This window comes from Somniosus microcephalus, chromosome 12 (genome assembly GCF_052327205.1).
Source record: "Somniosus microcephalus isolate GS21.2 chromosome 12, FLI_Smic_1.0, whole genome shotgun sequence".
Lineage (NCBI taxonomy): Eukaryota > Metazoa > Chordata > Chondrichthyes > Squaliformes > Somniosidae > Somniosus > Somniosus microcephalus.
The window spans coordinates 211,183,173-211,207,122 of record NC_140998.1 but is presented as its reverse complement, the minus strand read 5'-3'; the positions used below and the strand labels follow the sequence as shown (position 1 = coordinate 211,207,122).

The 23,950-nt window shown below is 54.5% G+C and overlaps 1 protein-coding gene across 1 annotated transcript; it reads right to left on the bottom strand.

The window, feature by feature from the left end:
* Positions 1–298: 298 nt before the first annotated feature.
* LOC147110009 (adenosine receptor A2b-like) lies at positions 299–10,876 on the bottom strand. The gene is made up of 2 exons (XM_086002454.1): positions 10,551–10,876; positions 299–1,079 (listed from the first exon to the last, which is right to left on the bottom strand). The coding sequence occupies exons 1-2, from the start codon at positions 10,874–10,876 to the stop codon at positions 299–301; spliced, it is 1,107 nt and encodes a 368-aa protein (XP_085858580.1).
* Positions 10,877–23,950: the final 13,074 nt, after the last annotated feature.

The window sequence follows — 23,950 nt, the reverse complement described above, 5'->3', positions numbered from 1 at the left end:
GGGAGGGCTGTAGGGGGCTGGAGGAGATTACAGAGATAGGGAGGGTTGTATGGGCTGGAGGAGGTTACAGCGATTGGAAGGGGGCGAGGAGGCCATGGAGGGATTTGAAAACAAGGATGATCATTTTAAAATCGAGGCGTTGCCGTACCGGGAGCCAGTGTCGTTCAGCGAGTGACGGGTGAACGGGACTGGGTGCAAGTTAGGAGACGGGGGCAGCAGGAGTTTTGGATGAGCTCTAGTTTAGGGAGGCCGGGCAGGCCGAGCGCCACATCAAGCCCCCGCGTCCCCAGTCCAACATTCAGCCCTTGGCCCCCTTGCAGCCGGTGCCACCTCCTCCTCCGACGCGGCTGGAGCGCTGTGGCTCTGCGGCCTGGGCTACCGGGGCGACCTTGGCGCCGGCGACGCCGGACTTGTAGCCAGGGGCGCACAACACACAGCGGAGGAAGACAGCCCGCAAGGCCGCCCCGAAATCCCTCTTCCTCACGGCGTAGACCAACGGGTTGGCGAGCGAGTTGACGTGGGAGAGGATCACGGCCAGGTTCCTCAGCCAGCGGGGTAGGCTGCAGCTGGGGCAGAAGAAGGCCAGGCTGTTGACCACGTTGAGGGGCATCCAGCACAGGAAGAAGAGGCCCACCATCAGGAAGAGGGTCTTGGCCGTCTGTACCTCCCCGCGCTTGGCTGAGCGGAACTGCTGCTTGTTGAAGTACTTGCGGACGATCCTGAAGGAGTCCGTGTAAATGCCGAGCATCAGCGAGAGGGGCAGGAGGGTGCAGCAGAAAAACAGGCAGAAGACCATGAAGTTGAGGGAAACGACAGCGCGAAACGAGCAGGGGCCCACCGCCGGCCGGCTGTGGTTGGCGGGCTTCGTGAGCTCGAGGGGCTGGGGGAAGAAACCCAGCAGGGAGATCCTCTGCCTGATGGCAGCTTGTTCCACGGGGAGAGTGGCGTTGGGCGACAGGGGGACGAAGGTTTCGAAGTCATTCCAGCCCATCGCCGGGGTGAAGCCGACAGCCAGGGCCAAGATCCAGCAGAGGGTGATCGCCAGCGTGATGCGTTTCTTGGTTATCAGGGTGCTGTACCTGAGAAAAGGAGCCCAAACAAATGAAACTATTGGAAGTGGGGGCCAAATGGAATTCTGCCCATTGTGTCGGCCGTGGCCCGGTGGGTCGCAACCCCGCCTCCGAGTCAGAGGGTCCCGCGCAAGAGACGTGACCGCATATATCTAGCCCGCGCGGTACTGAGGGAGCGCCGCACTGTCGGAGGGGAGGTACTGAGGGAGCGCCGCACTGTCGGAGGGGCGGTACTGAGGGAGTGCCACACTGTCGGAGGGGCGGTACCGAGGGAGGGCCACACTGTCGGAGGGGCGGTACTGAGGGAGCGCCACACTGTCGGAGGGGCAGTACTGAGGGAGTGCCGCACTGTTGGAGGGGCTGTACTGAGGGAGTGCTGCACTGTCGGAGGGGCAGTACTGAGGGAGCGCCGCACTGTCGGAGGGGCGTTACTGAGGGAGCGCGGCATTGTCAGAGGGTCAGTGCTGAGAGAGCGCCGCACTGTCGGAGGGGCAGTACTGAGGGAGTGCCGCACTGTCGGAGGGGCAGTACTGAGGGAGCGCCGCACTGTCGGACGGGCAGTACTGAGGGAATGCCGCACTGTCAGAGGGACAGTACTGAGGGAGCGCCGCACTGTCGGAGGGGCAGTACTGAGGGAGCGCCGCACTGTAGGAGGGGCAGTAGTGAGGGAGCGCCGCACTGTCGGAGGGGCTGTACTGAGGGAGTGCCGCACTGTCGGAGAGGTGGTACTGAGGGAGCGCCACACTGTCGGAGGGGCGGTACTGAGGGAGCGCCGCACTGTCGGAGGGGCGGTACCGAGGGTGCGCCGCACTGTCGGAGGGGCGGTACTGAGGGAGCACCGCACTGTCGGTGGGGCGGTACTGAGGGAGCGCCACACTGTCGGAGGGGCGGTACTGAGGGAGCGCTGCACTGTCGGAGGGGCAGTACTGAGGGAGCGCCGCACTGTCGGAGGGGCGTTACTGAGGGAGCGCTGCACTGTCGGAGGGGCAGTACTGAGGGAGCGCCGCACTGTCGGAGGGGCAGTACTGAGGGAGCGCCGCACTGTCGGACGGGCAGTACTGAGGGAATGCCGCACTGTCAGAGGGACAGTACTGAGGGAGCGCCGCACTGTCGGAGGGGCAGTACTGAGGGAGCGCCGCACTGTAGGAGGGGCAGTAGTGAGGGAGCGCCGCACTGTCGGAGGGGCTGTACTGAGGGAGTGCCGCACTGTCGGAGAGGTGGTACTGAGGGAGCGCCACACTGTCGGAGGGGCGGTACTGAGGGAGCGCCGCACTGTCGGAGGGGCGGTACCGAGGGTGCGCCGCACTGTTGGAGGGGCAGTACTGAGGGAGCGCCGCACTGTCGGACGGGCCGTACTGAGGGAATGCCACACTGTCGGAGGGACAGTACTGAGGGAGCGCCGCACTGTCGGAGGGCCAGTACTGAGGGAGCGCCGCACTGTAGGAGGGGCAGTACTGAGGGAGCGCCGCACTGTCGGAGGGGCTGTACTGAGGGAATGCCGCACTGTCGGAGGGGCGGTCCTGAGGGAGCGCCGCACTGTTGGAGGGGCGGTACCGAGGGTGCACCGCACTGTCGGAGGGGCGGTACTGAGGGAGCACCGCACTGTCGGAGGGGCAGTACTGAGGGAGTGCCGCACTGTTGGAGGGGCAGTACTGAGGGAGTGCTGCACTGTCGGAAGGGCATTACTGAAGGAGCGCCGCACTGTCTGAGGGGCAGTGCCGAAGGAGCGCCGCACTGTCGGAGGGACAGTACTGAGGGAGCGCCGCACTGTCGGTGGGGCGGTACTGAGGGAGCGCCACACTGTCGGAGGGGCGGTACTGAGGGAGCGCAGCACTGTCGGAGGGGCGGTACTGAGGGAGCGCCGCACTGTCGGAGGGGCGGTACTGAGGGAGCGCCGCAATGTCGGAGGGGCAGTGCCGAGGAAGCGCCGCACTGTCGGAGGGACAGTACTGAGGGAGCGCCGCACTGTCGGAGGGGCAGTACTGAGGGAGCGCCGCTATCTAGGAGGGGCAGTACTGATGGAGCACCGCACTGTCGGAGGGGCAGTACTGAGGGAGCGCTGCACTGTGGTAGGGGCAGTACTGAGTGAGCGCCGCACTGTCGGAGGGGCAGTACTGAGGGAGCGCCGCACTGTCGGAGGGGCAGTACTGAGGGAGCGCCGCATTGTCGGAGGGTCAGTACTGAGGGAGCGCCGCATTGTCGGAGGGTCAGTACTGAGGGAGTGATGCGCTATCAATTCTAATGAGAGGCTGAGCAGAGTTCAGAACGACAGGCTTTTATTAACTACTGAATTGCACTTCAGACAGATCAGGACTATGCCTCTAGTGGATGACCGAATGCCTGGAGCTGCCATGCGGCCGTCCTTATACTCGGTAGCCGAGGGCGGAGTCAGCTGAGGCATAGTCAGACATAACAGTTAAACAAGAGTGAACGACAACAACAACAACAACAACAACAAGTGAACACAGTGAACTACAGTGGTTTGCCACAGGGAGCACCGCACTGTCGGAGGGGCAGTACTGAGGGAGCGCCGCACTGTTGGAGGGACAGTACTGAGGGAGCACCGCACTGTCGGAGGGGCAGTACTGAGGGAGCGCCGCACTGTTGGAGGGACAGTACTGAGGGAGCACCGCACTGTCAGAGTGACAGTACTGAGGGAGCGCCGCACTCTAGGAGGGGCAGTACTGAGGGAGCGCCGCACTGTCGGAGGAGCAGCAACTCGCCAAGGCTTCTACGGCAGCACCTCCCAAACCCGCGACCTGTACCACCTAGAAGGACAAGGGCAGCAGATGCATGGGAACATCAGCACCTCCAAATTTCCCTGCAAGTCACCCACCATCCTATCAGCCATTCCTTCATCGTCACTGGGTCAAAATCCTGGGACTCCCTCCCTAACACCACACGGGCTGCAGCGGTTTAAGAAGGCGGCTCACCACCACCTTCTCGAGGGCAATTAGGGATGGGCAATAAATGCTGGCCTTGCCAGTGATGCCCACATCCCAAGAACGAATCTTTGAAGAATTCTGCGCGAATCCTCAGTGAATGGATCTGCAATTGATGTAAAGTTGTATAACTCAGGGAAATATGTTAACTCTGCTGAAATTTTTTTGCTTCAGCTATCTATCTCTGTATTTAGAAAACATAGAAACATCGAAGATAGGAGCAGGAGTAGGCCGTTCGGCCCTTCGAGCCTGCTCCGCCATTCAATGAGATCATGGCTGATCATTCAAATTCAGTACCCTGTCCCTGCCTTCTCCCCATATCCCTTGATCCCTTTAGCCTTAAGAAATATTCTTGAATATATTTAATGAATTGGCCTCAACTGCCTTCTGTGGTAGAGAATTCCACAGGTTCACCACTCTCTGGGTGAAGAAAATCCTCCTCATTTCTGTCCTAAAAGACTTACCCCTTACCCTTAGACTGTGACCCCTGGTTCTGGACTCCCCGACCATCGGGAACATCCTTCCTGCATCTAGTCTGTCCAGTCCTGTTAGAATTTTATAAGTTTCAATGAGATCCCCTCTCATTCTTCTAAACTCCAGTGAGTATAAGCCCAAGCGACCCAATCTCTCCTCATACATCATTCCTGCCATCCCATGTATCAGCCTGGTGAATCTTCGCTGAACTCCCTCCATGGCAAGAACATCCTTCCTCAGAAAGCTTAGTGGGGTCAGCATTTACTGTTCCCACCGTGCGGGAAATTGGCGGGTCATTTCTATGTCTCTATGAATTAAGTAAAAAACCTTTAAAATACAGCACAGTATTAATTCCTGTCTGCTGCTAAATGTCGCCACACTGTTGGATTTTCGTTAGGTAACTAAACAGATTTTTAATTTTTAATTCCACTGTTCAACACTCTAGGATTAAAGGATTAAAGCATTGTTGCATTTAAGAGGAAGCTGGATAAGCACATGAGGGAGAAAGGAATAGAAGGATATGTGGATGGGGTGAGATGAAGAGGGGTGGGAGGAGGCTGGTGTTGATGGGGTGAGATGAAGAGGGTTGGGAGGAGGCTGGTGTTGATGGGGTGAGATGAAGAGGGCTGGGAGGAGGCTGGAGTTGATGGGGTGAGATGAAGAGGGATGGGAGGAGGCTGGTGTTGATGTGGTGAGATGAAGAGGGTTGGGAGGAGGCTGGTGTTGATGGGGTGAGATGAAGAGGGGTGGGAGGAGGCTGGTGTTGATGGGGTGAGATGAAGAGGGGTGGGAGGAGGCTGGTGTTGATGGGGTGAGATGAAGAGGGTTGGGAGGAGGCTGGTGTTGATGGGGTGAGATGAAGAGGGGTGGGAGGAGGCTGGTGTTGATGGGGTGAGATGAAGAGGGGTGGGGGGAGGCTGGTGTTGATGGGGTGAGATGAAGAGGATTGGGAGGAGGCTGGTGTTGATGGGGTGAGAGGAAGAGGGTTGGGAGGAGGCTGGTGTGGATGGGGTGAGATGAAGAGGGGTGGGAGGAGGCTGGTGTTGATGGGGTGAGATGAAGAGGGTTGGGAGGAGGCTGGTGTTAATGGGGTAAGATGAAGAGGGGTGGGAGGAGGCTGGTGTTGATGGGGTGAGATGAAGAGGGGTGGGAGGAGGCTGGTGTTGATGGGGTGAGATGAAGAGGGTTGGGAGGAGGCTGGTGTTGATGGGGTGAGATGAAGAGGGGTGGGAGGAGGCTGGTGTTGATGGGGTGAGATGAAGAGGGGTGGGAGGAGGCTGGTGTTGATGGGGTGAGATGAAGAGTGTTGGGAAGAGGCTGGTGTTGATGGGGTGAGATGAAGAGGGGTGTGAGGAGGCTGGTGTTGATGGGATGAGATGAAGAGGGTTGGGAGGAGGCTGGTGTTGATGGGGTGAGATGAAGAGGGGTGGGGGGAGGTTGGTGTTGATGGGGTGAGATGAAGAGGGGTGGGAGGAGGCTGGTGTTGATGGGGTGAGATGAAGAGGGGTGGGAGGAGGCTGCTGTTGATGGGGTGAGATGAAGACGGGTGGGAGGAGGCTGGTGTTGATGGGATGAGATGAAGAGGGGTGGGAGGAGGCTGGTGTTGATGGGGTGAGATGAAGAGCTGTGGGAGGGGGCTGGTGTTCACGGGGTGAGATGAATAGGGGTGGGAGGAGGCTGGTGTTGATGGGGTGAGATGATGAGGGTTGGGAGGAGGCTGGTGTTGATGGGGTGAGATGAAGAGCTGTGGGAGGGGGCTGGTGTTCACGGGGTGAGATGAATAGGGGTGGGAGGAGGCTGGTGTTGATGGGGTGAGATGAAGAGGGGTGGGAGGAGGCTGGTGTTGATGGGGTGAGATGAAGAGGGGTGGGAGGAGGCTGGTGTTGATGGGGTGAGGTGAAGATGGGTGGGAGGAGGCTGGTGTTGATGGGGTGAGATGAAGAGGGGTGGGAGGAGGCTGGTGTTGATGGGATGAGATGAAGAGGGGTGGGAGGAGGCTGGTGTGGATGGGATGAGATGAAGAGGGGTGGGAGGAGGCTGGTGTTGATGGGATGAGATGAAGAGCTGTGGGAGGGGGCTGGTGTTCACGGGGTGAGATGAATAGGGGTGGGAGGAGGCTGGTGTTGATGGGGTGAGACGAAGAGGGTTGGGAGGAGGCTGGTGTTGATGGGGTGAGATGAAGATGGGTGGGAGGAGGCTGGTGTTGATGGGGTGAGATGAAGAGGGGTGGGAGGAGGCTGGTGTTGATGGGATGAGATGAAGAGGGGTGGGACGAGGCTGGTGTTGATGGGATGAGATGAAGAGGGGTGGGAGGAGGCTGGTGTGGATGGGGTGAGATGAAGAGTGGTGGGAGGATGCTGGTGTGGATGGGGTGAGATGAAGAGGGGTGGGAGGAGGCTGGTGTTGATGGGGTGAGATGAAGAGGGGTGGGAGGAGGCTGGTGTTGATGGGGTGAGATGAAGAGGGGTGGGAGGAGGCTGGTGTTGATGGGGTGAGATGAAGAGGGGTGGGAGGAGGCTGGTGTTGAAGAGGTGAAATGAAGAGGGGTGGGAGGAGGCTGGTGTTGATGGGGTGAGACGAAGAGGGGTGGGAGGAGGCTGGTGTTGACGGAGTGAGATGAAGAGTGGTGGGAGGAGGCTGGTGTTGATGGGGTGAGATGAAGAGGGGTGGGAGGAGGCTGGTGTTGATGGGGTGAGATGAAGAAGGGTGGGAGGAGGCTGGTGTTGATGGGCTGAGATTAAGAGTGGTGGGAGGAGGCTGGTGTTGATGGGGTGAGATGAAGAGGGGTGGGAGGGGCCTGGTGTTGATGGGATGAGATGAAGAGGGGTGGGAGGAGGCTGGTGTTGATGGAGTGAGATGAAGAGGGGTGGGAGGAGGCTGGTGTTGATGGGGTGAGATGAAGAGGGGTGGGAGGAGGCTGGTGTTGATGGAGTGAGATGAAGAGGGGTGGGAGGAGGCTGGTGTTGATGGGGTGAGATAAAGAGGGGTGGGAGGAGGCTGGTGTTGATGGGGTGAGATGAAGAGCGGTGGGAGGGGGCTGGTTTTGATGGGCTGAGATGACGAGGGGTGGGAGGAGGCTGGTGTTGATGGGGTGAGATGAAGAGGGGTGGGAGGAGGCTGGTTTTGATGGAGTGAGATGAAGAGGGGTGGGAGGAGGCTGGTTTTGATGGAGTGAGATGAAGAGGGGTGGGAGGAGGCTGGTTTTGATGGAGTGAGATGAAGAGGGGTGGGAGGAGGCTGGTGTGGAGCACAAACACCGGCACAGACCAGTAATTCGATCTAATTCTGTAAACAACAACTACAACAATTTGCATTTATGTGGCGCCTTTCAAATCGGATACACGGCCCAGAAGCAGGCCATTCGGCCCAACCAGTCCATGCCGGTGTTTATGCTCCACTCGAGCCTCCTCCCTTCTTTCCTCATCTCAATCTATCAGCGTAACCCTCTATTCCCTTCTCCCTCAGATGCTTGTCCAGCCTCCCCTTAAATGTATCTCTGCTCTTCGCCTCAACCACTCCCTGTGGTAGCGAGTTCCCCATTCTCACCACTCTCTGGGTAAAGAAGTTTCTCCTGAATTCCCTATTGGATTTATTAGTGACTATCTTATATTGATGGCCTCTAGTTATGCTCTTCCCCACAAGTGGAAACATTCTCTCTGTATCCACTCTGAAATCCTTTCATCATTTTAAAGACCTCTATTAGGTCCTCCCTCAGCCTTTTTTCAAGAGAAAAGAGACCCAGCCTGTTCATCCTTTCCTGATAGGTGTACCCTCGCATTTCTGGTATCATCCTTGTAAATCTTCTCTGCACCCTCTCCAGTGCCTCTATATCCTTTTTATAATATGGTGACCAGAACTCTACGCAGTTCTCCAAGTGTGGTCTAACCAAGGTTCGATACAGATTTAGCATAACTTCCCTACTTTTCAATTCACATAGTCAAACGTCCCACGGTGCTTCACAGGAGCGATTATCAAACAAAATTTGACCCTGAGCCACATCAGGAGATATTAGGACAGGCGATCAAAAGCTGGGTCTAAGATGTCGGTTTTAAGGAGCGTCTTAAAGGAGGAGATAGGCGGAGAGGTTTAGGGAGGGAATTCCAGAGCTCAGGGGCCCAGGCGGCAGAAGCCACGACCGCCAATGGCGGAGCAATGGCAATTGGGGGGGATGTGAAAGAGGCCAGAATTGGAGGAGCGCAGCGATCTGGGAGGGTTGTAGGGGGCTGGAGGAGGTTACAGAGATAGGGAGGGTTGGAGGGGCTGGAGGAGGTTACAGAGATAGGGAGGGTTGGAGGGGCTGGAGGAGGCTACAGAGATAGGGAGGGTTGTGGGAGCTGGAGCAGGTTACAGAGATAGGGAGGGAGTCGAGGAGGTTACAGAGATAGGGAGGTTGTAGGAGCAGGAGGAGGTTACAGAGATAGGGAGGGTTGTAGGGCTGGCGGAGGTTACAGAGATAGGGAGGGTTGGAGGGGCTGGCGGAGGTTACAGAGATAGGGAGGGTTGTAGGGCTGGAGCAGTTTACAGAGATAGGGAGGGAGTCGAAGAGGTTACAGAGATAGGGAGGGTTGTAGGGGCAGGAGGAAGTTACAGAGATAGGGAGGGTTGTAGGGGCTAGTGGAAGTTACAGAGATAGGGAGGGTTGTAGGGGCTGGAGGAGGTTACAGAGATAGGGAGGGTTGTAGGGGCTGGAGGAGGTTACAGAGATAGGGAGGGTTGTAGGGGCTGGAGGAGGTTACAGAGATAGGGAGGGTTGTAGGGGCTGGAGGAGGTTGCAGAGATAGGGAGGGTTGTCGGGGCTGGAGGAGGTTACAGAGATAGGGAGGGTTGTAGGGCTGGCGGAGGTTACAGAGATAGGGAGGGTTGGAGGGGCTGGCGGAGGTTACAGAGATAGGGAGGGTTGTAGGGCTGGAGGAGGTTACAGAGATAGGGAGGGAGTCGAGGAGGTTACAGAGATAGGGAGGGTTGTGGGAGCTGGAGCAGTTTACAGAGATAGGGAGGGAGTCGAAGAGGTTACAGAGATAGGGATGGTTGTAGGGGCAGGAGGAAGTTACAGAGATAGGGAGGGTTGTAGGGGCTAGTGGAGGTTACAGAGATAGGGAGGGTTGTAGGGGCTGGAGGAGGTTACAGAGATAGGGAGGGTTGTAGGGGCTGGAGGAGGTTACAGAGATAGGGAGGGTTGTCGGGGCTGGAGGAGGTTACAGAGATAGGGAGGGTTGTAAGGGCTGGAGGAGGTTACAGAGATAGGGAGGGTTGTAGGGGCTGGAGGTGGTTACAGAGATAGGGAGGGTTGTAGGGGCTGCAGGAGGTTACAGAGATAGGGAGGATTGTAAGGGCTGGAGGAGGTTACAGAGATAGGGAGGGTTGTAGGGGGCTGGAGGAGGTTACAGAGATGGGGGGGCTGTACGGGCTGGAGGAGGTTACAGAGATAGCGAGGGTTGTAGGGGTGGGAGGAGGTTACAGAGATAGGGAGAGTTGTAGGGGCTGGAGGAGGTTACAGAGATAGGGAGGGTTGTAGGGGCTGGAGGAGGTTACAGAGATAGGGAGGGTTGTAGGGGCTGGAGGAGGTTACAGAGATAGGGAGGATAGTAGGGGCTGGAGGAGGTTACAGAGATAGGGAGGTTAGTAGGGGCTGGAGGAGGTTACAGAGATAGCGAGGGTTGTAGGGGGCTGGAGGATGTTACAGATATAGGGAGGGTTGTCGGGGCTGGAGGAGGTTACAGAGATAGGGAGTTTTGTAGGGGCTGGAGGAGGTTACAGAGATAGGGAGGGTTGTAGGGGCAGGAGGAGGTTACAGAGATAGGGAGTTGGCGAGGAGGGATTCGAACACAAGGATGAGAATTTTGAAATCGAGGCGTTGCCGGACCGGGAGCCAATGTAGTTCAGCGAGCGACAGGGGGGTGATGGGTGAACGGGACTGGGTGCGAGTTAGGACATGGGGCAGCGGAGATTTGGACAAGTTCAAGTTTACGGAGGATGGAAGTTGGTCCACAGGAAAGTCGGAGCAGTCGCGAGTCCAGCCAAGGCGACGTGAAATAAAAGCCGGAAAGGCGGGCTGACAGTTTACCTGCCCGGTTGCCGGATCTTCAGGTGGGTATTGACCGCGATGGCCAGCAGCACGAAGACGGAGAACTGGGTGGCCATCAGCGGGCAGCAGGCCATGAGCAGGCAGCCGGTGAAGCAGACGGTCAGGTCCAGGCTGAGGGCGATGGAGCAGGGGACGGCCAGGGCCCCCACGCTCAAATCGGCCAGGGCCAGGCAGACGATCAGGTAGTTGGTGAGCGTCCGCAGCTCCCGGCGCAAGTAGACGGTGGCGCATACCAGCAGGTTGATGCCGATCACGCCGAGGGCCAGGCCAGCCTCCAGCGCGATGAACAGATGGTCCACCTCCATCGGATCGGGGGAGACCCGATTCTTACCGACACTGGTTCGCTTCTCTGTTGTGGTTTTTCTCCACCTCCGATGTTGCCGTTATAAAGGCTCTCGGCCAGCTTTGGCGCTGCTTTCCGGTTCAGCCACCTGGCCCAACCGTGAATGGAAGCTCACAGGAAATCAGTAAAAATAAAGAGGAGTGACGCGAACATCCTGATAATCTCGACGACCTGACAAGGACGGTGGAAGGAGAGGGGTGGCGGGGCGAGCTGGGGGCGGCAAAATCAAGGCAACCACATCCGTTCCCACCGCAGCGAGCAGCTAGTCAGGGAATATCCGTCCTCGCAGGCCATTGGCCGGGCATCGCGTTCGCCTTCCGTGCGAGAATTTATATTTGCAAGTTGAGATTCCGTGCGGAGGGCGCCTGGGTTGCGAGTGGTAGCGACTGGGCAGGAACGGCGGACTCGAGGGTGCATGCCCATCAGGAAACACTTAACAGGGCTTATCAGTTGGCAATGAACTTCACAGCAAACAGTCACAGCCTTCACGTTCAATTAAAATCATTGAATCACACAGATGTCGTCAGGTGCTGAGGGGAACACCGGGGTGTTGCTAAGAGAAGGCCAACAGCAGCCCCAGCAGAGGGTGGACTTTGTAAAGTGCATCCGAGATCTATAACAGAAAGCCGTTAACTCCCACACTCTACCTCTCCACTAGGCTTCACTGCTCCTCTCAGCAGTTTAACCATTCCCCACCCACAGCAGATTAGGGGACATCAGTACAGGGGGAAAAATCGATCTGACACTCAGTGCCAGCATCGAGGAGAATCACATTCCAACTACACTGACCCGTCAAACACTCCCAGGGCAGGTACTGCACGGGGTTAGATATAGAGTAAAGCTCGCTCTACACTGTCCCATCAAACACTCCCAGGGCAGGTACAGTACGGGTTAGATACAGAGTAAAGCTCCCTCTACACTGTCCCATCAAACACTCCCAGGGCAGGTACAGCACGGGTTAGATACAGAGTAAAGCTCCCTCTACACTGTCCCATCAAACACTCCCAGGGCAGGTACAGCACGGGTTAGATACAGAGTAAAGCTCCCTCTACACTGTCCCATCAAACACTCCCAGGGCAGGTACAGCACGGGGTTAGATACAGAGTAAAGCTCGCTCTACACTGTCCCATCAAACACTCCCAGAGCAGGTACAGCACGGGGTTAGATACAGAGTAAAGCTCCCTCTACACTGTCCCATCAAACACTCCCAGGGAAGGTCCAGCACAGGTTAGATACAGAGTTAAGCTCCCTCTACACTATCCCATCAAACACTCCCAGGGCAGGTACAGCACGGGTTAGATACAGAGTAAATGTCCCTCTACACTGTCCCATCAAACACTCCCAGGGCACGTACAGCACGGGATAGATACAGAGTAAAGCTCCCTCTACACGGTCCCATCAAACACTCCCAGGTCAGGTACAGCACGGGTAAGATAGAGAATAAAGCTCCCTCTACACTGTCCCGTCAAACACCCCCAGGGCAGGTACAGCACGGGTTAGATACAGAGTAAAGCTCCCTCTACACTGTCCCATCAAACACTCCCAGGGCAGGTACAGCACGGGTTAGATACAGAGTAAAGCTCCCTCTACACTGTCCCATCAAACACTCACAGGGCAGGTACAGCATGAGTTAGATACCGAGTAAAGCCCCCTCTACACTGTCTCATCAAACACTCCCAGGGCAGGTACAGCACCGGTTAGATAAAGAGTAAAATTCCCTCCACACTGTCCCATTATAGTAATCTGGGATGTAATGCTTAATTATCCACCAGATGGAGTCAAATATTAAGGGTTCAGATTTACCAGTTTTTAAGGTAATGGGTCATGTATTCAATGTCCTGGTACACCAGTTTATACGGTAATGTGGCATTGCCTTATGGGTATGACTAGAGGTGAATCCTCCATCTTGCCATCGTGCAGTAAGAATTGTGTGTGTTTGCCTGCAGCCTGTAAGAGATGTTTCTCTGCTACACCGTGTAATTAAACAGTTGGGTTTTGTTCCTAAGATCTCGCTTTTCTCAGTTTCGGACCTTACCACTCGGATATCACATATTGGCGACGAGGATAAACTGATCACATCTTGACGAAGAAAGAAAAAGAGCACTGAATAGAGGATCATGGCTGCTACGGTAGGAAAGATCTCTTCTTTTGATGTTCAGATGCAGACCTGGGATGTATACTGCAAGGTGCTGATGCATTTCTTTGAAGCAAATTATATAAATGATGTCGGAAAAAGGAGAGCTATTTTGCTCACTTCCATGGGAAGTCAGACGTATAGTTTAATGAGAAACTTAGGCAGTCCTGCAAAGCCTGGAGACACATCATTTGCTGACTTAGTGGACTTGTTAAAGGACCATTTCAATCCCAGACCGAGTGAGATTGTACAGCGTTTCAAATTTAATTCACGGAACAGAAAACCGGGAGAGACTGTATTGGATTATGTAGCGGTGTTGAGGAAATTGGCACATGATTGCAATTACGGGAACAACCTGAAAGACATGCTGAGAGATAGGCTAGATTGCGGGATAATGGATGATCGAATGCAGCGGAGATTATTGTCCGAGACTGGGCTTACGTATGAAAAAGCGTTGGAACTTGCTCAAGCCATAGAGACAGCGAACCGAGATTTAAAAGAAATACAAGGTTCAGACTGGGCTACTACAAAGCAAGTTGCAGATCAGAATATTGTGCACAAGTTAAAGTTGCATCAGAAACCACAACGTGAGTATGTAAAGGCATGTTATAGATGCAATGGCGATCACCTGGCGAGGGAATGCAGGTTTCTGGAGGAAAAGTGCCACAAGAGTGGGAAAAAAGGACACATAAAACGTACATGCAGGGCAAAAGCAACCGTGGAGGAATATAAACCAAAAGAGGGAGAAAGCAAAACCTAGGAAGAGAAGTGAAAAAACAGGGAGCACATCACATCAGCGGAGAAGCTGGGAAAGAAGACGACATGTTCATAATGCATAGTATGGTAGAGAACATTCCAAAAGTGGCTCCTATCACATTGCAACTGATAGTAAATGACTCTAAGGTCAACTTTGAAGTGGATACAGGATGCGGTGTGACCATAATGAACAGGGAGGAGTACTCAAAATTGTGGAACTGTGCAAAAGTTCCAGAGTTAAAGTCTTGCTCTATGCAGCTTAAAACATATACCGGTGAACGAGTGGTGACATTGGGTACAGCTACTGTAACTGTGCAACACAGGGACACCGTGGAACAGCTATCTGTAGTTGTAGTATCGGGTTCTGGACCAAACTTGTTAGGTCGGGGCTGGATACATGAACTTAAATTAGATTGGTGTGGAGATGCCGGAGTTGGACTGGGGTGGACAAATGTAAGAAGTCACACAACACCAGGTTATAGTCCAACAGCTTTATTTGAAATCACAAGCTTTCGGAGCGCTGCTCCTTCACCTGACGAAGGAGCAGCACTCCGAAAGCTTGTGATTTCAAATAAAGCTGTTGGACTATAACCTGGTGTTGTGTGACTTCTTACATTTAAATTAGATTGGGGAGCAATAAATCAAATAGAGAGAGGCAAACAGTTGTCTTTGCAAGAAGTGTTGATTGAACATGAGAACGTGTTCAAGGAAGAACTTGGCACATTTAATGGCCCCCCAGCTAAGATTTATGTAGACAAGGAGGCACTGCCAAGGTTTTTTAAACAACGACCTGTGCCGTATGCCATGAAACCGAAGGTAGAGGTTGAGCTTGACCGTCTTTTGAGAGAGAACATACTGGAACCCGTGAAATGTTCAGAATGGGCAGCTCCCATTGTACCTGTTTTAAAACCAAACAATTCGGTAAGACTCTATGGGGGAGAAATTGGGTGAGTAGCGCCACTTGTTAGCGCCTAAAGAGGCAGTCAGTGGCTGTAGCACCACTGGCTGCGCCTCCCGCGATATTGAGTTGGGGCGATAATGGTGGCATTAGTCTTTTGCGCTGCGCCGCCACCGATGATGTCATCGGTGTGCGCAGCGCCTCATTCGCGCCCCGTTCGTGATATTTGGTAGCGAACGCCACAGTTGCGCCGTTCGCTACCCGCGCCCAGTTCACGGGGCCTTACTGTGCCGGCAGCGGCGCAAGTTAAGGTGGAGGGGCGGGGCGGCCGCCTTTTTTGCCGGCCGCCTGCCAGCACCTCCGTCCCCGGCCTCCTAACCAACCCCCCCCGCAACGGCATTGCCGGCTGTTTCCCGAGAGCCCGGCACTTCTCCTTGGTGCCGGGCTCATTTGCCGGCACTCGCGACCGGGGTTCGCGCTGTTGCAGGCACCTCCCCTTTAACAGTGGGAGGAAGGCCTGCAGTACCGCAGCGTGCCGTGCCGCAGCGTGTGGCGCTGCTGCACGTTGCGCTGCGATATTCAGTTTCAGCGCCCTAAGAGGGACGCGGAGCGCCTCGAGCCTCGCCCCGTGTCCCTCGAGGGGCAATGAAACTGAATATCTGACGATCGCTAAAGCCTTGAACGCTGCGCTAAATCCTGCGCTCAGGCGACTTTTGCACCACTTTGGCGCCCCAACCCAATTTCTAGGCCTGTGGAGATTATAAATTGACAGTAAATAGGGTGTCTAAACTAGAACAGTATCCTATTCCCAAAACAGAGGATCTCTTTGCAAACCTGGCTGGAGGGAAGAAATTCACGAAGCTCGATATGAGTCATGCATACTTGCAGATTACACTAGATGAGGAATCCAAGAAGTATGTAACCATAAATACACACAAGGGTTTGTTTACCTATAACCGCTTACCATTCGGTGTCTCATCTAGTCCAGCTATTTTCCAAAGGACTATCGAGGGTGTACTGCAAAGGATCCCACATGTTTCAATCTATCTGGATGACATTCTGGTGACGGGAAGAACCGACCAGGAGCATCTGAGCACTCTGAGAGAGGTACTACAAAGATTGGATAAGGCTGGGTTACGGCTCAAGAGGAGTAAGTGCACTTTCCTGGGGAATGAGGCCGTGTTCCTGGGACACAGAATGGATGCCACAGGGCTCCATCCAATCAAGGAGAAGGTACAAGCTCTGCAGGAGGCCCCAGCTCCTACCAATGTGACTGAGTTAAAAGCTTACCTGGGACTGCTAAACTATTATAACAGATTTTTACCAAACTTGTCAACAGTGTTAGCACCTCTTCACAAACTGCTGCGCAAGGAGACACAGTGGCAGTGGGAAGAGGAACAAAGGGTTTCGTTTGAACAGTCCAAGAAACTGATGCTGTCCTCGGATGTGCTGGTTCACTACAATGCAGAGAAAGACATCATTCTCTCTTGTGATACTTCACCTTATGGGGTGGGGGCAGTTCTTTCACACAGCTTGGAAGATGGAACAGAAAGACCAATAGGGTTTATGTCTCGAACTCTGACAGCGGCGGAAAAAAACTATTCCCAGTTAGATAAAGAGGGGTTAGCAATAATGTTTGGGTTACAGAGGTTTCACAAGTACATATATGGCAGGAAATTCACCATATGCACCGATCATAAACCTCTTCTATCTCTTTTTAATGAAATGAAAGCAGTACCACAGATGGTGTCACCCCAGATCCAGAGGTGGGCAGTGATGTTGAGGGCATATGAGTATGTCATCGTTTACAAGGCGGGCAAGTACCATGGGAACGCAGATGCCTTGAGCCGTCTTCCACTGCCAGGTACCCCTCTCCGTGCAGCTCCAGAGGACAGAGTTTTGATGTTGGAGGACACGGACACGGCAATTGTGACCACAGAACAAGGACATGGACCGGTAAAGATCCAGTACTGTCTAGAGTCTGAGATTATGTGATGAGGGGTTGGCCACAACATCCGGAAGGGACTGATTTCACACCTTACAGTGTCAGGAAGACAGAGCTGAGTGTGCAGGATGGTTGCGTGTTGTGGGGAGCACGAGTGATTATTCCACAGCCAGCACGACAGTCTATCCTAGGGCAACTACATCAGTGTCATCCTGGAGTTTCGCGTATGAAAGCCTTGGCAAGGAGTTACTTGTGGTGGCCAAAGCTAGATGAGGAGATAGAAAATCTAGTCAAGACATGCAGCACTTGTCAAGTACACAGGAAGGCACCAGCAGCGGCTCCTCTCCACCCCTGGGAGTGGCCGGATAAACCATGGAGAAGATTATATGTAGATTATGCGGGTCCATTCATGGGAAAGATGTTCCTCATAATCATTGATGCCCATTCCAAATGGATGGATGTTTATCCTGTAAAATTCTGCTTCATCTACTGTTACTATAGACTGCCTGCGTAGGAGTTTTAGTAATCAAGGGCTACTGGAGATCGTAGTAAGTGACAATGCCACATGTTTTGTGAGTACTGAAACAAAAGAGTTCATGAGGAACAATGGCATAGTACACGTGACCTCAGCTCCATATCATCCGTCTTCAAATGGACTTGCGGAGAGAGCCATACAAACATTTAAGGAGATGATGAAAAAGAGTGCGGAAGGGAGTTTGGCAACCAAGGTGTCACGAGTTCTGTTCAGCAACAGAATAACACCTCAATCTACCACAGGACTCTCTCCTGCTGAGCTGTTGTTAGGACGTCGACTATGCTCCACTCTTGACCTGGTTCACCCAGATCTAAAAAGGAAGGTGAAAAACCGACAAATCAAACAAAAGGAGAACCATGACAGAAGGACAAAGAGCCACAGTTTTGGAGAAGGAGATGCGGTCCTTACCAGGAATTTCAGTTATGGTCCAAAATGGATTCCTGGCGTCATAGACTCAATGACCGGTCCAGTATCATATAAGGTCATGGTGGGAACTGGTCAGGTAGTACGCAGACATGTAGATCAGATACTGTCCAGACAAGTGGAAATCGGAATGGAGGTTCCAGAGGAGATGTCGGAGGACAAGTTGGCCCCCAGTTATCCAAATGCATCGGTGGTACCACCACCACGAACAGAGCCAGTTCCACCTGGACCCCTTCGTCAAGAGGAAACCATCGTAGCAGAGTCAGATACTCTGAGTACTGCTCAGGAGCAGCAGGTGGCTCTACCACAACCAAGCAGGGATTTGACTGTAAGACGTTCACCAAGGACTCACAAGCCGCCAGAGAGATTGATAACGACCTGCTAGATTCGTTCAGTATGGACTATCGTTAAAGGAGTTTCCTTATGGGACTTTTTAAGAATGTTGTTAAGAAATTAATGTTCAACTTAAGAGGGGAGGGATATAGTAATCTGGGATGTAATGCTTAAGTTATCCACCAGATGGAGCCAAATATTAAGGGTACAGATTTACCAGTTTTTAAGGTAATGGGTCATGTATTCAATGTCCTGGTACACCAGTTTATACGGTAATGTGGCATTGCCTTATGGGTATGACTCAGAGGTGAATCCTCCATCTTGCCATCGTGCAGTAAGAATTGTGTGTGTTTGCCTGCAGCCTGTAAGAGATGTTTCTCTGCTACACCGTGTAATTAAACAGTTGGGTTTTGTTCCTAAGATCTCGCTTATCTCAGTTTCGGACCTTACCACTCGGATATCACACCCATCAAACACTGTCAGGGCAGGTACAGCACGGATTAGATAGAGAGTAAAGCTCCCTCTACACTGTCCCATGAAACACTCCCAGGAAAGGTACAGCATGGGTTAGATACTGTAAGGGGTTTTCCTCTCTGAGGTCGCAGGGGTCCCTCTCGCCAGAGGCCTCGTTCCCTCTTTTTGCACAGTAAAACCTTGAGTGGTTCTAACCACTCACCCCTTAGATTCTCGACACTGGACTTAGGTACAGGAACTACAATGCAGAGAAGACTCTTGTAGACCAAGTTTAATGAATCAAAATGGAATTTTATTGCATAAGGAAAAACAAATCAAATGCAAGCAAATAAGAGGATGCATGGGAGGGAGAAACAAATCAAAACAATACAGTACTAACTAAAATAGATACAGGCATATTATACCGTACAACAGTCATCATAAAATGGGGAAACACACGGAACATCGAGGGACAACAATTCATGTTAATTATACCCTTAAATGCCCACCCCCTACTATCCTATCTAGATCCGATTATGAAGGGCCAGAAACATGCTCACCAATCCAAAGTTTCAGTTGGGTTGGGGTTCCTTAACTTAGTGCTCTCTCTCCAGCCAGCCGTCCTCACGTGGTCGTTGGGCAGTGGAAGCAGCGGGCTGCCCGGGGCTGATGGCCGCGGTCCCAGTTTCTCCATGCTCCTGCACACGATGATGTGAGACGGCCACTGGCCCGGTTTTTCGGTGCTCCTGCACACAGCGATGTGAGATGCAGTCTCGTTTTTCTCAGTGCTTTGACACACAGCGTTGCTTCCTTTGGACTGATTCACCAGGTGGTGCTATTCACCCACTGAGTCACCAGGTGGCGCTATTCACCCACTGAGTCACCAGGGGCGCTATTCACCCACTGAGTCACCAGGGGCGCTATTCACTCACTGAGCCACCAGGGGCGCTATTCACTCACTGAGCCACCAGGGGCGCTATTCACCCACTGAGTCACCAGGGGCGCTATTCACTCACTGAGCCACCAGGGGCGCTATTCACCCACTGAATCACCAGGGGCGCTATTCACACACTGAGTCACCAGGGGTGCTATTCAATCACTGAGCCACCAGGGGCGCTATTCACCCACTGAATCACCAGGGGGCGCTATTCACCCACTGAGTCAACAGGGGCGCTTTTCACCCACTGAGTCACCAAGGGCGCTATTCACCCACTGAATCACCAGGCGGTGCTATTCACCCAATGACCCACCAGGGACACTATTCACTCACTGTGCTTCCAGGTGCGCTATTCACCCACTGATTCACCAGGGGGCGCTATTCACCCACTGAGACACGAGGGGCGCTATTCACCCACTGAGACACGAGGGGCGCTATTCACCCACTGAATCCCCAAGGGCTCTATTCACCCACTGAGACACCAGGGGTGCTATTCACCCACTTAATCACCAGGGGGCGCTATTCACCCACTGAATCACGAGGGGCGCTAATCACCCACTGAGACACGAGGGGCGCTATTCACCCACTGAATCCCCAAGGGCTCTATTCACCCACTGAGACACCAGGGGTGCTATTCACCCACTGAATCACCAGGGGCGTTATTCACCCGCTGAGTCACTAATTGCGCTATTCACCCACTGAATCACCAGGGGCGCGATTCACCCACTGAATCACCAGGGGCGCTATTCACCCACTGAGTCACCAGGGTGCGCTATTCACCCACTGAATCACCAGGGGCGCTATTCACCCACTGAATCACCAGGGGCGCTATTCACCCACTGAGTCACCAGGGTGCGCTATTCAACCACTGAATCACCAGGGGCGCTATTCACCCACTGAATCACCAGGGGCGCGATTCACCCACTGAATCACCAGGGGCGCTATTCACCCACTGAATCACCAGGGGTGCGATTCACCCACTGAATCACCAGGGGCGCTATTCACCCACTGAGTCACCAGGGTGCGCTATTCACGCACCGACTCACCAGGTGGCGCTATTCACCCACTGCTTCACCAGGTGGCGCTATTCACGCACTGATTCACCAGGTGGCGCTATTCACCCACTGAGTCACCAGGGGCGCTATTCACCCACTGAGTCACCAGGGGCGCTATTCACCCACTGAGTCACCAGGTGGCGCTATTCACCCACTGAAACACCAGGGGAGCTCTTGACCCACTGAGTCACCAGGGTCGCTTTTCACTCACTGCATCACCAGGGGCGCGATTCACCCACTGAGAAACCAGGGGTGCTATTCACCCACTGAGTCACCAGGGGCGCTATTCACCCACTGACCCACCAGGGGCGCTATTCACTCACTGTTCTACCAGGTGCGCTATTCACCCACTGATTCACCAGGGGGCGCTATTCACCCACTGAATCACGAGGGGCGCTATTCACCCACTGAATCCCCAAGGGCTCTATTCACCCACTGAGACACCAGGGGTGCTATTCACCCACTGAATCACCAGGGGCGCTATTCACCCACTGAATCACCAGGGGCGCTATTCACCCACTGAATCACCAGGGGCGCGATTCACCCACTGAATCACCAGGGGCGCTATTCACCCACTGAATCACCAGGGGTGCGATTCACCCACTGAATCACCAGGGGCGCTATTCACCCACTGAGTCACCAGGGTGCGCTATTCACGCACCGACTCACCAGGTGGCGCTATTCACCCACTGCTTCACCAGGTGGCGCTATTCACGCACTGATTCACCAGGTGGCGCTATTCACCCACTGAGTCACCAGGGGCGCTATTCACCCACTGAGTCACCAGGGGCGCGATTCACCCACTGAGTCACCAGGGGCGCTATTCACCCACTGAGTCACCAGGGGCGCTATTCACCCACTGAGTCACCAGGTGGCGATATTCACCCACTGAAACACCAGGGGAGCTCTTGACCCACTGAGTCACCAGGGTCGCTTTTCACTCACTGCATCACCAGGGGCGCGATTCACCCACTGAGAAACCAGGGGTGCTATTCACCCACTGAGTCACCAGGGGCGCTATTCACCCACTGAGTCACCAGGGGCGCTATTCACCCACTGAGTCACCAGGGGCGCTATTCACCCACTGACCCACCAGGGGCGCTATTCACTCACTGTTCTACCAGGTGCGCTATTCACCCACTGATTCACCAGGGGGCGCTATTCACCCACTGAATCCCCAAGGGCTCTATTCACCCACTGAGATACCAGGGGTGCTATTCACCCACTGAATCACCAGGGGCGTTATTCACCCCCTGAGTCACCAATTGCGCTATTCACCCACTGAATCACCAGGGGCGCTATTCACCCACTGACCCACCAGGGGCGCTATTCACCCACTGAGTCACCAGGGGCGCTATTCACCCACTGAGTCACCAGGTGGTGCTATTCACCCACTGACCCACCAGGGGCGCTATTCACTCACTGTTCCACCAGGTGCGCTATTCACCCACTGATTCACCAGGGGGCGCTATTCACCCACTGATTCACCAGGGGCGCTATTCACCCACTGAGTCACCAGGTGGTGCTATTCACCCACTGACCCACCAGGGGCGCTATTCACTCACTGTTCTACCAGGTGCGCTATTCACCCACTGATTCACCAGGGGGCGCTATTCACCCAATGAGACACGAGGGGCGCTAATCACCCACTGAATCCCCAAGGGCTCTATTCACCCACTGAGACACCAGGGGCGCTATTCACCCACTGAATCACCAGGGGCGCTATTCACCCACTGAACCACTAGAGGCGCTATTCACCCACTGAGTCACATGGGGTGCTATTCACCCACTGAGTCATCAGGGGCACTATTCACCCACTGAGACACCGGGGGCGCTATTCACCCACTGAGTCATCAGGGGCACTATTCACCCACTGAGTCACCGGGGGCGCTATTCACCCACTGAGACACCAGGGGTGCTATTCACCCACTGAATCACCAGGGGCGTTATTCACCCGCTGAGTCACTAATTGCGCTATTCACCCACTGAATCACCAGGGGCGCGATTCACCCACTGAATCACCAGGGGCGCTATTCACCCACTGAGTCACCAGGGTGCGCTATTCACCCACTGAATCACCAGGGGCGCTATTCACCCACTGAGTCACCAGGGGCGCTATTCACCCACTGAGTCACCAGGGTGCGCTATTCACCCACTGAATCACCAGGGGCGCTATTCACCCACTGAATCACCAGGGGCGCGATTCACCCACTGAATCACCAGGGGCGCTATTCACCCACTGAATCACCAGGGGCGCGATTCACCCACTGAATCACCAGGGGCGCTATTCACCCACTGAGTCACCAGGGTGCGCTATTCACGCACCGACTCACCAGGTGGCGCTATTCACCCACTGCTTCACCAGGTGGCGCTATTCACGCACTGATTCACCAGGTGGCGCTATTCACCCACTGAGTCACCAGGGGCGCTATTCACCCACTGAGTCACCAGGGGCGCTATTCACCCACTGAGTCACCAGGTGGCGCTATTCACCCACTGAATCACCAGGGGAGCTCTTGACCCACTGAGTCACCAGGGTCGCTTTTCACTCACTGCATCACCAGGGGCGCTATTCACTCACTGAGAAACCAGGGGTGCTATTCACCCACTGAGTCACCAGGGGCGCTATTCACCCACTGAGACACCAGGGGCGCTATTCACCCACTGAATCACCAGGGGCGCTATTCATCCACTGAACCACTAGAGGCGCTATTCACCCACTGAGTCACATGGGGTGCTATTCACCCACTGAGTCATCAGGGGCACTATTCACCCACTGAGTCACCGGGGGCGCTATTCACCCACTGAGTCATCAGGGGCACTATTCACCCACTGAGTCACCGGGGGCGCTATTCACCCACTGAATCACCAGGGGCGCTATTCACCCACTGAGTCACCGGGGGCGCTATTCCACTACAAAGTCACCAGGGGCGCTATTCACCCACTGAGTCACCGGGGGCGCTATTCCACTACAAAGTCACCATGGGCGCTATTCACCCACTGAGTCACCAGGGGCGCTATTCACCCACTGAATCACCAGGTGGTGCTATTCACCCACTGACCCACCAGGGGCGCTATTCACCCACTGATTCACCAGGGAGCGCTATTCACCCACTGAACCACTAGGGGCGCTATTCACCCACTGAGTCACCAGGGGCGCTATTCACTCACTGAGTCATCAGGGGCGCTATTCACCCGCTGAGTCACCAGGGGGCGCTATTCACCCACTGACCCACCAGGGGGCGCTATTCACCCACTGAGTCACCAGGGGGCGCTATTCACCCACTGAGTCACCAGGGGCGCTGTTCACCCACTGAGTCACCAGTGGGCGCTATTCACCCACTGAGTCACCAGTGGGCGCTATTCACCCACTGAGTCACCAGGGGTGCTATTCACCCACTGAGTCACCAGGGGGCGCTATACACCCACTGAACCACCAGGGGCACTATTCACAGACTGAGCCACCAGGGGCACTATTCACCCACTGAGCCTCCAGGGGCGCTGTTCACCCACTGAGTCACAAGGGTGCACTATTCAGCCATTAAACCACCAGGGGCGCTATTCACC